The sequence below is a fragment of the Diospyros lotus genome, chromosome 4, assembly GCF_014633365.1.
Source record: "Diospyros lotus cultivar Yz01 chromosome 4, ASM1463336v1, whole genome shotgun sequence".
NCBI classification, from domain to species: Eukaryota; Viridiplantae; Streptophyta; class Magnoliopsida; order Ericales; family Ebenaceae; genus Diospyros; species Diospyros lotus.
The window spans coordinates 2925128-2939535 of NC_068341.1; the positions used below are offsets into that span (position 1 = coordinate 2925128).

The following is a 14408-nucleotide window of genomic DNA, read 5'->3' on the forward strand; positions in this document are numbered from 1 at the left end:
AACACGTTATCTTTGAAATTTTTTAAAATATAGGTGAACGCATCATATATAAACAAGTAAAATATTTAATAATTTAATCATATATATTATAAAGTAAGCAATTATATAATTAAACAAGTCATTTTGGTTTCAATGGCATCTTTAATAAAATAAATTTTCACAATACTTTTCGTATATTTTGTTTTAGAGAATGAAAACTAATTTTATATAGTTAAATTTTATCATTATATAAAATTTGATTTTTATTTAAATTGTGTCTGAAATACTAGAAACGAAATTACAACTATCTATCATCATCTAATAAACATTATTCCAATTTTTTTTACTTGCACAAACATAATATGCCACACCTTTAATATAAATATAAAAAAAACCTATATTAATAACAATGCTGATATGTTATACGAAAACAAAAATGGAACTGTTTTTGATAGAAAAAGGAAAACGTGGAAATAAATTTTTTTTTTAAAAAATAGATATAAATAAAATCAGAAACGGAAATGAAAAGAATTTTGAAAATAAAAAAACGACTCCTATAAAATATTTTCGTGTAACATAAACTGCATAATTGATTTTTCAACATTAATATTTCACATGTCCACTTTATTTTATGGAATCGAAAGAATTGCCTCACGTTGCATTTCACAAAGCCGCCCCCACCAAAAAAACAAATAAATAAAAAACCAACAAAAGAATTTGTAATTACAAAAATATCACTATCTTATCATTCAAATAATATCCCTGTGCAAAAATTAAATAGAAATATCATTTTTCTTACAAAGTATAATTTTAATGACATTTGTGTACTAAAATTCTATACAGATTTCATTTACTTGAAAGGGGTGTAGTTTGCATGAGTTATGGACTGTTGTTTCTCACCCGACAGAAAGAAAGTTCTTGCGTGAATTACACTGCTTATTTGTTAAAATCTAATGTTCTACAGAAATGACCCTTCGCATTTTAATTGCTAAAATCCATGTGCGTACACACAAATTGGGACCTGGATTTTCAGTAGAATGTGTGCGCATACTGGACTGAATCGAAACATTGACATAATTGCATCACTTTGTCTCAAGAACCTGAAGTGGCCCTCATCTAAACAGCTGCATGATTCCAAAAAGTGAGACACAATTGCCAATATTTTCGCCGATCAAATAACATGAAATGTGTAACTTGTATTAGCAAATGGGTATTGACCATGGTCCCAACTCAAATGTCCTGAAAAGAACAAACTGCTACCCACCTGTGCTCGCCCAAGCACCCTGTGATACAAGAGAACAAAACAGCTGCTATATTGCAACAACAGGTTGATCACCAACATGAGCAAGTTGGAGCTGTTAATAAGGGGAATTTTGATTTGATGCCTTTAAAATTGTACAAAAGCCATGCACCCTATAGGAGTGAGGAATGGAAACAAAGCCATCGTAGAAAGAACATTCATATGCAGGGATTGAAAGATTGTGACTATCCTGAACAACTCAATTTACCTAAGAGGAGTGAGAAGAATCCCAGATAAACCTAGCTCCAACGAAGGGATGTAGACACCAGCCTGCCGGTCCACACAGCACTTACTTTTTTTTTTTTTCTTCCTCATGGTTAATGGATAAAAGTAACTGAGAAGGTGATGGTTGAACCAAGATGTAACAATGTTTCACAAATACCCAGTAAACTGCTTCAAATGGTTTCAGGTTTAGATCAGCGGGGTTTGGCGGTTTATGCCTGCAAAGAAGGGAATGTTAGTGAAAGATATTTCTGATAGACAGAAAGAGTCAATATAATGAAACTAAAGAAAAGAATCACATTTCTCCTACATTCACAAGCAATAGCAATTTAGGTCAAGTTGAACTGTTCAACCATACAGAAATCCAGCAAACTTAGGTTGTGCAACTGAATCTGTCAGATGGCATGAAGGCCCCAGGTTGAAAACTAGGTAATTCTCAATCATTTACTACCAAATAGCACAAAAAACAAGTTTATTCCCGTGCTAAAAAGATAAACATCCTGTGACTGCAAAGTTTATTTTTTTCTTTCCTCCCAGATTTATATTTAATGGAAGGTTAACCATCCAAATAATGTCACCCGTAAGCCTTAACACTTGGCATGTAAACTTGTCATCATGAACTCCTTTTCTTAACTTTAAGTCAGGCTCTGTCTCATATAAGGCATGTAAGCCAAAGAAAAACACAAATCAACAAGGCATGAAGTATCATCATCAAGCTACAGGTATAAAAGAATCAGGCTCAATGTAGAAAATGGAAAAATAAAAAGCCTAAAAGAATAATTGCTAAATGCTATTTCCCAAGAAAGTCACCTGTTGCTTTTTCTTCTTAGGCCTCCTTTTCCTTCGGGGTTTGCGAGCATCAGAGTTTGAACTCAGGTTACTACTCTGCCCAATCCGTGAATCTGAGGATCCCCTATTTCGAATGGAAGATTCACTCATGCTATTGGAAGTGTTGCTGGATGTGGACATTTCAACCCTCCGTAATGATTGCTTCTTGCTCAATGAGCCTCCAAACATTGATTTACCATGAACCAAATTTGAAAACGAATTGGTTGATGGTCGAGGAGGAGGCATTAGAGCTCGAGCAGAAATATGTCTCTGCTGAAGTCCAGGGTGAAGAAGAGAAGTAAGCAGGCATGGTCTATATATCCATAGAATCCTATAAAGCAAGAAAGACCAAGTTTAGAAAAAAGAAGACCTGATTCCTTTCATCACTGGACATGCCAGATGCTGCTTTACCAGAAGCACTGGAAGCTTGCTCCCTGCAGAGGAAACTATAGAAATTTAATATGCAGTTTTAGGGAACAAAGACAGATAAAGGTGAAAACGCAAGATCGGTGGGTTAATACATGTACTTAACAGTATAACAGAACTAATTACACTAGGATCTCCATGATGGAATTGCACCAGGAATTGCTATTCACCTAATCAAAGGTCATATTTAACCATTAAATATCTAGCTGTTCAGGAACTCCTAAAGTTTACAAAATGATATTGTAATATATATTTTGTTGTCTACTTTGCTTCATCCACTATTTTATCAGGAAGATCCCAAAATTACACTGCATTGTCTCAAACGCCTTCCTGCTAAACTCTGACAACTGAGGTAGAATAGCAGTTAAATGCATTTGCAACAAGGAACATGCATGCACTGCCCATTGGCACATCAGGCACACACACAAATAGAAGGCAAAAGGGGTCAATTTGGCATAATTTCTAAAAAGTGTTTCCATCAGCAAAAATCCAAAAAATGAATGAAAGAGCTCATATCAGAAATGTGTTTGGAGGAAGCAGAAGAAACAGGCTTGTTTGGCATTATTTCTGAAACTCTCTTCCATTTTTAGAACCAAAAAAATAGCAATGAAAGAATACCATAATTGTTAGACTGATCAGTTTGCATTTTTCACAAATTTTATTTGCGGAACAATACACACACACACACATATCTGTTTTTGGAGTTCGCAAAATATTAAACTTATCAGAAATGATGATAGCATAACTCAAAAAAAGAGTATAAAAAATATTTTCAGACTTCTAGTACTTGATGTCCAAGTAAGAAATTGGAAGAGAAAAAATCACATAAAACAAAATCCAAGAATCAAGTGGTGGGATTTAAAAAGGGAGAAACAACTAATCTTCAAAGAAAAATTAAAGGATAGAAGAGAATGGAATGGAGAAGGATAAACAAACCAAATGTGGAGAGAAATGGCCAATGCCCTGAGAAGCACAGCAAATGTAGTGCTTGGAGAGACAAATGGTAGAGCTCCTAACCTTAAGGAGTCTTGGTGGTGGAATGAAGAAGTACAATTGAAAATTAAAAATAAGAAAAATTGCTATAAGGTTGTATATCAGTGCAACAATGAAGAAAATCAAAAAAATTACAAAGAATAAAAAAAGGCAGCAAAAAAAGTTATTAGTGAAGTAAGGTCAAAAGCATATGAGAATCTATATAAACGACCTGATACAAAAGATGGAGAAATTGATATATATAAATTAGCTAAAGCAAGAGAAAGAAAAACAAAGGATTTAAATCAAATGAAATGCATAAAAGATGAAAATCAAAATGTATTAGTGAATGAGGGAGCGATTAAGGAGAGATGGAAGGAGTATTTCACAAAATTAGTCAATGATGATGGCGACACAAGAGTTAGGTTGGGACATCTTAGTAACTCCGAAGGAAATGTGAGCTATACATTTTATCGACGCATAAGTCCAAATGAAATAAGACAAGCATTAAAAAAGATGAAAAATCATAAGACGGTGGGACCGGATAATATACTAATAGAAGCATGGAAATGCATGGGAGAAGAGGGCATCTCCTGACTGACGAAATTATTTAATGTGATTCTTCAATCAAAAAAGATGCCAGATGAGTGGAGGAAGAGTACTTTGGTCCCTATATATAAGAACAAAGGAGATGTTCAAAATTGTGAAAATTACAGAGAAATTAAGTTAATGAGCCATACCATGAAACTCTGGGAGAGAGTAATAGAGCAGAGGCTCAAAAAAGAAACAGAGGTCTCGAAAAATCAGTTTGGTTTCATGCTTGGTAGGTCAACAATGGAAGCTATATACTTACTGAGATGCCTAATGGAAAGGTATCGGGAACATCAGAAGAACCTACATGTGGTGTTTATAGATCTAGAAAAGGCCTATGATAGAGTCCCTAGAGAAGTATTATGGAGGGTTTTTAGAGAAGAAATGAGTCTGAATAGCCTATATACAAGCCCTTAAGGACATGTATCATGGTGCAGAGACAAGAGTCAGAACATGCGGAGGGGATACTGAACCGTTTAAAATTACAATAGGATTGCATCAAGATTCTGCACTAAGTCCATACTTATTTGCTTTAGTAATGGATGAACTCACTAAAGATATTCAGACAGAGGTGCCATGGTGTATGCTTTTTGCAGACGACATAGTGTTGGTGGATGAAACAAAAGAAGGAGTGAACACTAAGCTTGAGTTATGGAGAAACAATTTAGAATCTAAGGGATTTAAATTAAGAAGAAAGAAAACAGAATATATAGAATGTAAATTTAGTAAGAATGCAAGAGTGGATGATGTTATAATAAAATTGGAAGACCAAATCTTACAAAGAAAAGATCATTTTAGATATTTGGGATCAGTGATTCAAAAAGATGGAGAAATTCACGAGGATGTCACACATAGAATTAAGGCATGTTGGCTAAAATGGAGAAATGCATCGGGGGTGTTATGTGATGGTAAAATCCCATTAAAACTGAAAGGAAAATTCTATAGGACACTATAAGACCAGTTTTGTTGTACGGCTCAGAATGTTGGGCAGTCAAATACCAGTATGAGCAAAAGACAAGCGTAGCAGAGATAAGGATGTTAAGATGGATGTGCGGTCATACAAGAAAAGATAAAATTAGAAATGAAATTATTCGTAATAAGGTAAGAGTAATGCCAATAGAGGAGAAGATGAGAGAGACTAGACTAAAATGGTTTGGTCATGTGAAAAGGAGACCAAGAGACGCTCTTGTGAGAAGAGTGGATAAGATGGAACAATTAGTCAAAAAAAGAGGTAGAGGCAGACCTAAGAAGACTTTGGGAGAAACATTAAAGTTTGATATGAAGTGTATGGACATCAATGAAGATATGACAAAAGACAGAAATACATGGAAGTCTAGAATTCATGTAGCCGACCCCACATAGTGGGATAAAGGCTGGATATGTTGTTGTTACTATTTTTTCTCAAACGAAATGAAAATTGACACCAAAAATAAAAAAGATCATGATGCCATCAGGATCCTCACTATTCTTGATTGATATGAACAATTCAAGTTGCATTTTGTGTCCCAAATAATATATATACCTTGTGCTTTTATCTGTCCACTCATCATCTGCATCAGCTTCATCACTAGAAGATCCAATTAAGAAGAAATCATCCTCACTGAGATCCAAAAGCCCATCATCCTCACTTCCTGTCTCTGTAAAGAAAAATCACAAGAAAGCAACATAATCACTTCGTCTCCATAAATATATGGGAAAGAAGAGCACACTACACATCACTTCTTGAAAGACAGGTTTTTGCAACAATTACAATAAGAATTGAAAATATCAGCAGTATCTTCAATATTGCTTTTGAATTACTCAATCCTTGTTTAGCCCATACTCATGATTAAATTAGAGGACACAACAAATCACATCTGCAGTGACTTGGTAACAGTTCAGCATTCAAGTCCAGTGGGTACATGACAAGGGAACCTCAAAAAGTTCCTTCTTTATTCTTTATAAATGGAGATAAAAGCAAATCATGTCTCGGGAAGAAATGAAGCCTTGCAGCTCCTACAGGTGTTAAAAAGATGCCAAAATAAGTAATGCTACTAGACTCTCAATTGTTCAAAAAGAAGGGGATGCGGAGGGTGTTACTTATAGAATATAGGCAGGATGAGTAAAGTGGAGAAGTGTGCCAGGATGTTACACAATCATAAAATTCCTTTTAAGGCTAAAAGGAAGTTTTTTCGGACTGTTATATGACTATCTTTGATCTTTGTTATACGGTTCAAATGTTTGACATTTAAGCGCCAATATGTGAAAATATGAGTATAGCTAAAATGAGATTGTTATTGTGGATATATAGCAATACGGAAAAAAAAAAACGAAATCAGACTTCATGAGGTTGGAGTGACTTTAGACATCATATAAGAAGACAAACAGAAATACATGCAAGGCAAGTGGATGAAATGGAAGTATCGTTGTTGTATTATAAGACATGCTAGCAGAAAACAAGAGAAAAATCAAAGAGATGGTGGTGGGGAAACTCTTAGACATAATATAGGATATAATAACCTTACAAATTAGCAACAATAACATATCAAGCCTTAAGTCTACTAACTGACACCATTTAGTGAGATTAAGCTTGTGATAGTTGTTGTTCCTTCCATTTTTTAATCTATTTAGGCTGGTCACACTTTAAGTAGGGCAAAATCAGTATGGGTTTGTCTATGATGTGAACTTATTGGAATACTAGCTTCGAACCATTTCAAGTGGTTTTGAAAAGAAGTGAACAAAAAAAAGAAGAGTTGCACGGAAGTGCAAGTGCTGAAAAATCATGGTAGTTATGGCAATTCACAGAAAGAAAGTACCTTCCAGATCCTTCCCACTCGCTGCAGCTGCAATTATGTTGGATTTGATCTGCTTGCGTAATCTGTTTCTTCTATCGACCACCTCTGTGTCATCCCCTCCCATGAACAAAGACACATACTTCTCAGTCTTAGGAAAGAACTGCAGTTCAAATAAAAACCCACATTTACACAAAAATAAATACCATATCTAATTGCAATTATGTACCAATGAAGTCAAACAGAAATAAAAATGTAATTAAGAAATAATGAGCAAATATTTGACGAATTAATCCCTTGAAGTCATGGAATAAGAATCCAGTACTAAATAAATTTTGGACTAACGAACTAACCAAATCTAAGATCAAGAGAAGCCAAGCTAGGCCATACTATGGGGTTGGAGGAAAGAACATCTTTTGGATCTTTACTTTAGTTGGACTTGGTTATCTTGATCCAATCTAGTATTAATTGAAATTTGACGTATCTCACACTGCACTAAGTAAGTTAACAGATAAATCTTCTTTGGAAGGGTGAATAGATCCAACTCGAACAAATTTTGGTGCCTTGTTCCTTTTAGTTTTTATTTATTTATTCTCTGTTCTGGGGGAGGGGGTCCATTCAAAGGAGGGGGAGAGAGAGAGGTCATTACTGAAACTGACGGAACTTTTGTAGTTCCAACAATCACAAAGCCTAAGTACCATGGAGTTCCTTCATTCATGAACAAGTGCAAGAAATGTTTGTGATGTATTATGTTGGCAAACAAAAAATAGCAGTTTCACAGCTTACCCTAACATATTCAAGATCTTCTTTCAATTTAGTAAGCTGCTCAGCTATCTCTGCCTCTTGGGTTTGACTGGATGAAGACCTTTGCATTTTCTCCAGGCGTCTGATTCTACGTTCAATCTTTCTTCTCTCTGCCCGTGGAAAATTTTATTTCAAACAGTCATACAGGGAAATTACAGCAGATGCACACAGAAGGGATACATACGATATACAGATTTAAAAAGCTTTCTCTTACCAAAAAACTTGATCTTTCTGTCCCGCAAGAACACCTTACGTTCCACAGCAAGACGGTTGTGAATTTCCTGTTGTTTCTTAAGCCCTTCTAGCTTCTGTTCTTGAGCTTCTCTAACTTCAGGTGGCAGATCCTTAAACAAGTCATTTGTGTCAGCGGAAAATAAAACTCCAAGAACTATAAGAAACAGACCCATTTTAGGACAACATATGTGACTCTGGCATGCCCAGACCTGGGCGAACTCCATTCACGGCCCTTTTTTATCTCTCTCCTATGATCATAAAGGTGCTCGTGATTATAAAAGATTGGTTTAGGCATTAGTTCTTGTTCTTTAGCCATTTTCTTAAGTTAGCATCAGGACCTAGATTGGAAGAACATGCACAATAGTTTGTTATTATCCATAGGTTACAATTAGTATTATTCATGCAATAGAAAGGCTCTTAAGTATTTTAGTGATCTCTCCCATAATCTGTTGGTGTTCTAAGGCATTACCATTAGTATATTATCTTTCCATTAGTACATTATCTTTGCCAAAAGGCAAAAACAAAAAAAGAAAGGAAAGAAGCTTTATTTTAGTTAACACCGCAATTACCTCAGAGAAGTCAGGTTAAAAATTCATTAGGTGCCACTGATTCCAGAACACGTTAAATTGAGGGTAAAATTCAAATTTCTAAATCACTTCTTACATATCTCTTACAGAGGCAAGAGTTTTGAATAATTTTTCTCAGAACAAAGAGGAAATAGAAGTTGTTGGGCTCTAATATAAGGTAACATTCCTTTATTTGACTAGTTCTTTTCCCTTTGTAACCATATACATGAGACATTATATTGATGTGTTGAGAGAAAACTTTTTTTGCCACAGGCAGGATAACATATGTGAGCGTGAGCATTGTTTTTCACACTACTCCTAAAGCTCCTTTATTATTTTCCGTGATGATTTCTGAGTAAAATAATTCATATTAAAAGTGCATCAAAATTAGTCTCGTCGATAGAAGTAACTAAATTGGCAATCCCATGTAAACATAATTTTCCACAGGTCTTCGCACAGTATTCATTACAAAACGTGGCACTCAACACTTGGCGTCCTGCATCCATGTTTGCCCAAAACGGGTGCACATAGTCAATTCAATTAGCATTGCTAATGGATTCTTGTGTGCCAATTGAGATATTAAAGATCATCAATCCGCCAAGTGCTCCGGTTCTTTTTATTCTGATATACAATTTCCCGTTAATTTGGGGAAATTTTCCGTGCTCTAGTGTTCTAAAAATTTCATTATTTTTTGGAACACTCGTGAGCAGTGCACACACACCAAAAATAACACGAAGGCGCAGCTCCATCCTCTCAATTCACTGTTACAAACCCTAACTTTCGGAAACAACAGCATATTTGTATTTCCGCGAATGAAATCAATCCACCTAAACACGAAGCGATTAAATGTAACAGTAATTACAGACAAACCTTTCGGAGCAAACGCTCAACGGATCGTATCTGGTTCTTAAGAGAGACGGATTTGGGCTTAGGCTTAGGCTTAGGCTTAAGCTTGGCCTTCTTATCCACGCCCAGCGCTTTGGAGCGCCGACCATTACCGCTCACTGGTTTCCGGCCTGCGACCCGGCGCTTATCGTAGCCGCCGTGAGCCATTTCCTGCGACCTCTTGACCACTCTGCTTCACATAAACATAGCCTGGGCTTTATCCATTCGCTTCTCGCCGTGCGTTCGCGTTCCCTAAATGTGACTCTTTCTTTCTTTCTTTCGGCTTTTTTCCCCAGGACGGTGGGACTGGGTGGAAAGCACAAGATAAAAGTAAAGGCCAGAAACAAATAACAATGACGCTCTTATTTGTATAAAATTCCAATATGTTTTTATATTAATTTTAATAATATTTGTGATGCTGAGTAATTTTTTTAGACCTTATATCTCCCCATTTTCATTGCCATGGTCAGCAACATTTTACTTAAACTAAAACAACTAAATTGAATCAGTTAAAATTGTTGGGTTAAGTTTAATTTAATTTTTAAATTTAATAATTTTAATTATTTTTTATTTAATTTGATTTTCATATTAAAAAAATAAAATAACATAACAAATAAAAATGTCAAAAAATGACGCAGTTTTTTAACTTTATTATTTTGATTTTTCAGTCTCTTGGTTTTTTTTTTTTTTTTTGGGGGGGGGTTGATTCGAATTTTTCAATTTTTTTTATTTTTTTAATTTAAGAATTTATTTAATAAGTTCCTTTTGATTTTTGACACAAATTTGATCTATAACAGATTAAATGTTAACCCCATATCACTCATGACACAAATAATCTCAAAAAAAATGTAAATTAAATATTGAGTTAGACATATTTCTTTCATAAAGGTATTAGTTATCAATGAATTCAGCCATATACCCCCATTTGATTGTCACATTTATTCTACAACACTATAAAGGAGACTTGACTTAATTATTCTCATGGTCATAATAATTTCTCTTGGAAGAGGTCCATGCATAATTAAAATAAATTAATTTTTTTAACTATCTTTGATTGTAATAAGCACCCATCTCAAGATATAATTTGAATTTGTAATGAAAACTTCCAACAATAGTAATCCTAAACTATAAGTCTATCTAATTTTTTTTTAAATAGTGTTTGTAACTAAGATATAGATTGAAAAAATTAAGATATAAAAAGTATTATAAATTTTTATTATTTTTAATATATTTGTTAAATTTATCTAATAATCTTTAAAAAAAAATCACATGACTTTTTATTTAATATTTTTTAAATATACTTATCTTTCTCTTTTTAAAATAAACATATATTAAACTTTACAGATAAAGAAAAAATAACGTACATGTTTTTCAAAACATTCCAAAAAATGTAATAAACAATTTAATAAAAATCTTATAATATTTTTCACTTTTATTTTAATTATTTTATATTTTGATTCAAAAAATATTATAACTTTATATTAATACAATCTTAGTTCTCATTTTAACGGATGGTATGTAAAGAATTCATATCTTGATGATGATATAATCTGAAGGTTGGTCAAAAGATCCTTAGGCCTTTCAATAAGTCAGGCTGAAATAAGGCATTTACATGGATGCCTATTGCCCCACATCTCAATGACAACTTGGTATATTAGTCATGGAAGTAACAAAATTCAACATGCATTTTATGCTACTATATTAAGATGAATATAAATATATATATATATATTATAAGAAACTTTATGATGCTATAAGAGTTTAAAGCATCAAAATCATAAATTTCTATTAAGATGAAAAAGAGAAGAGCTAATACATATTTTGTTAAATTTAAGTAATTATCTACATATTAATTCAAAACTTTTTTAAATTTGTGCTTATTTATACATGTAATTATTCACAAAATTTAAAAAAAAAAAAATCTTAACGAAAGATTACAGACTCAATTAAAAATTATTATAAGTTAAACTACAAATCTGTCCCTCACCCAGCAAAAGAAAAGTTGGAACTACATAGAACAGAAGGTCAAGAAAGAAAACTCCATTGGTAGTATTTGATGAAGTATTCATTCCAACGGTTAGCACTTCAGCAGTTCCTTCCTCATTTGGAGATAGAAATACCAAATGGTGACCTTAATCCTGAAGATGCTTTTCGAATCATATTTGCACGGAGAAATGACGAATTCATTATATATTTGTGTTTAGCACAGTTGAAGAAACACAAGAACAATTATGCTCTTCTTGCAAGGAAAAAGGGAAGCAAGGAGCCATCAATAAACCATGGTAAAATCAAACAATACAGTGTTAGAAGAGTATGGGTTGCTCCCCTTCAAGCTCAGATATCACAATCAGAGAGTCCGTGGGCTCAAGGGAGAGAGGTTCTGACTTGGGTATTGGATTTATTACCTGCAGATCAAGAACAAGTAGAGTTTTGAGAGATTTCCATGGTAATGGTACGAATTTGAATCCATTTACCCCAACTGCAAAGCTATCCTATACCTTCTTCTTGTTCTTCATGTAACCAATGGCGACTTCTCGGCGCAAATGCGCCCTTTCGGATAGCTCGGCAAAAGTAGGGTTCTCCCCCTCCCTCATGTATAGCCCAATATCCTACAATTAAACCACAAGAATCTCAAAATTCGAAATCAACTAACAGCTAAGAGCCAATGGGTTCTTCCCATGTCACTTGGGCAAAAGATGACTATGTTTTAGGCCACAACAACTATTCTTCTAAACGAAATGTTGAAAGATTGAAAATTAAACCAAATAACCTATTTACCTTGATGTATATTTCATCACCCTCGGCATCAAGAATGTCTCTCCACACCTCCTTCAACTCGGAGTTCTCTGCCACTGTCGTAGCAAAGCACGGACTAACATCAAAGAGAGAACATTTGAGAAAACATATGTTTGAAGGAAGACAAACAAATCAGGACCTTGGGCTGTCACAAGGCTCATCACTTCCTCTGCCGGAATGTACGTAAGGTTTGGCTTTATTGTTGTGACCTGTGGGGAAGTTGCAACAGTATGGTTAAAAAAAAAAAAGGTTGAACTAGGACAGGTACAATATATATGCGTGTGTATGTGTGTGTGTATTTGTCTAAGATCAGTTACACTGAAATCGGGTTAGAAAGCAAAAGAATGGATTACTTGTTTGCCCAATTTGCCGTCAACAATTTCTGCAACTAGATTGTGCACCTGCAGTCCAGTCAAGAAATTTAAAACATTCAGTATACTTGCAAAGAGAAAACGCAAGTATAATTCATCCAATGTTGGGTCCCAGAGCTTCTGTAATGAAGGTATTGGAAGAAGACTCCAAGTACGTTCTACTTCACAACTGACCCGCCTTCATGTTTCATCATCCGCCATGACACAATAACTCTCAACTTGCCCTGTTCTTTATTGTTTTTATTTTCTAATTTTGTTCTCCTTCCTCTTCTGTTTTCTTATGGAAGTGAAAACATTCTGAAAAATAAAACTAATAACTGCTTCAAACGGATCAAACTACCAACTTATAATTCAAAGCTAAATTTAGAAACATCAAAGCTGTTGTTCCTCATGGACCTAACATAGGTCGTATTGTTCATTTTTTCCTAAGATGGTAATATTTGGGTGTGGTTGGTTGGGAAACTAGAATGAGGATGGGAATCTCAATGGATTTGAATGATAACCTATCCCAGCTCCACAACATGCAAGTGAATTCAAAGCCTCCAAAGCATAATTGGTGCATGTAAAAAGAATGAACCCATGAAAATACATAATGGAAAATCCTACGGGTAATCCTCAGCCCACTTGCCTAACCACCTCCTCATTGTAGGACTGCCGGGTCATACACAAACACAACTTGACCCACAAGAATTTGTACCACAGAATTGTGGGTATATCAAATGCTAAGAAATGGGCTTGTCATCTCTGAAGAGAAAACACAAAAAAGAGGTTGCTATATTGATGTCAGCATCTTTCTATAAAGAGATTAAATAATCAGGTACAACAGTAATTAGTTTAATATCCTCGGCCATTTTGATACAAGTTATACTCACCTTTACTCCAAATTTTTTGCAAATATTTTCAGCAAGAAGAAGGGAAAAAGCTGAATGTTTGTCAGCCCTGGAAGGATCTGAAGTAAGAAGAGTTAATGGCATGTCAATTTCAGACAATAGAAATATATTATTCCATTACCTCCAAGTAGTAACTCTCTATCAGATATTACAACAATCGATAAGGGAACATCTTCGCCTCTCCTGAGAGATTGTTGGATTTTGATTATTGTTTCCTTCAAGTCATCATAGTCCATGGGATTGCCAATCTGAATGTATGAAAAAACATGACGGTGAGAGAGAGAGAGAGAGAGAGAGTTCTAACATAGTTAATAAGACAGTACCCTATGGGAAACTTGGATATTCTTAAGCTTGCCATGACCAAAAAGGTTGATTGACTTCTTTCTTTCACTCATCGGCACATCTGACAATATTTCCTACACAGGATCCCACAGTATAAGCTTTTTAGAGTGTTTATGAAGTTTGCTTTCGCAAGAGGGAAATAAAAGAGAGGGGATGAAGAGAAAGACAGAAATGAATTCTTTCATGTCATCTATTGGTGGTCTAGGTAGTAAACTTGAATAAGTATTTCCAAATGCTTTAAAAAATCCTGCAGCAGTAACATAAATCTATTAGAGTTCTTCAGGACACGGTATGAAGTGTGTGGAATAAAGTAGGTAAAGAAGCCACACCATGGTATCTCTTCATGAACTTTGAAGTGCTTAATCTAGGGTACTGAAATTACGTCTGGTTATTGCTCATTTTTATCACAAATTTTGGTTAAGTTCCTAGCA

The 14408-nt window shown here is 34.5% G+C and overlaps 2 protein-coding genes across 5 annotated transcripts in view; both read right to left on the bottom strand.

Annotated features, from left to right (window-relative positions):
- Positions 1 to 1155: 1155 nt before the first annotated feature.
- Positions 1156 to 9890, bottom strand: LOC127800420 (rRNA-processing protein EFG1). Of its 2 annotated transcripts, none has more exons than XM_052335012.1 (8): positions 9564 to 9890; positions 8108 to 8237; positions 7876 to 8003; positions 7114 to 7252; positions 5841 to 5955; positions 2700 to 2763; positions 2312 to 2602; positions 1156 to 1719 (listed from the first exon to the last, which is right to left on the bottom strand). In XM_052335012.1, exons 1-8 carry the CDS (start codon positions 9744 to 9746, stop codon positions 1714 to 1716), a joined length of 1056 nt encoding a protein of 351 aa, XP_052190972.1. In that variant the 5' UTR covers positions 9747 to 9890; the 3' UTR covers positions 1156 to 1713. The 2 variants fall into 2 exon arrangements, with proteins under 2 accessions (XP_052190972.1, XP_052190973.1); XM_052335013.1 differs by having other exon boundaries at positions 2312 to 2599; positions 9564 to 9889.
- Positions 9891 to 11517: 1627 nt separating this feature from the next.
- LOC127800516 (putative ion channel POLLUX-like 2) overlaps positions 11518 to 14408 on the bottom strand; it is a 43811-nt gene continuing 40920 nt past the window's right edge. Inside the window, exons 17-24 of one of the 3 annotated variants that reach the window (XM_052335168.1) lie at positions 13959 to 14051; positions 13757 to 13883; positions 13618 to 13694; positions 12728 to 12775; positions 12514 to 12583; positions 12357 to 12430; positions 12077 to 12187; positions 11518 to 11983 (exon numbers count right to left, since the gene is read on the bottom strand). In XM_052335168.1, coding sequence (XP_052191128.1) covers positions 11882 to 11983; positions 12077 to 12187; positions 12357 to 12430; positions 12514 to 12583; positions 12728 to 12775; positions 13618 to 13694; positions 13757 to 13883; positions 13959 to 14051 — 702 coding nt within the window. In that variant the 3' untranslated portion in view covers positions 11518 to 11881. Of the gene's footprint in view, positions 11984 to 12076; positions 12188 to 12356; positions 12431 to 12513; positions 12584 to 12727; positions 12776 to 13617; positions 13695 to 13756; positions 13884 to 13958; positions 14052 to 14408 lie in introns of those variants that run through there. The other 2 variants (XM_052335169.1, XR_008022824.1) reach the window with 2 other exon arrangements.

Coding starts and splice junctions, on each gene's coding strand:
- LOC127800420 (XM_052335012.1), bottom strand. CDS start 9,746: ATGGCTCACGGCGGCTACGATAAGCGCCGGGTCGCAGGCCGGAAACCA. Junction 5,956..7,113: donor GAGTGGGAAGGATCTGGAAG/GTACTTTCTTTC, acceptor TTTTCTTTACAG/AGACAGGAAGTGAGGATGAT. Junction 2,764..5,840: donor TGGACAGATAAAAGCACAAG/GTATATATATTA, acceptor TTTCCTCTGCAG/GGAGCAAGCTTCCAGTGCTT.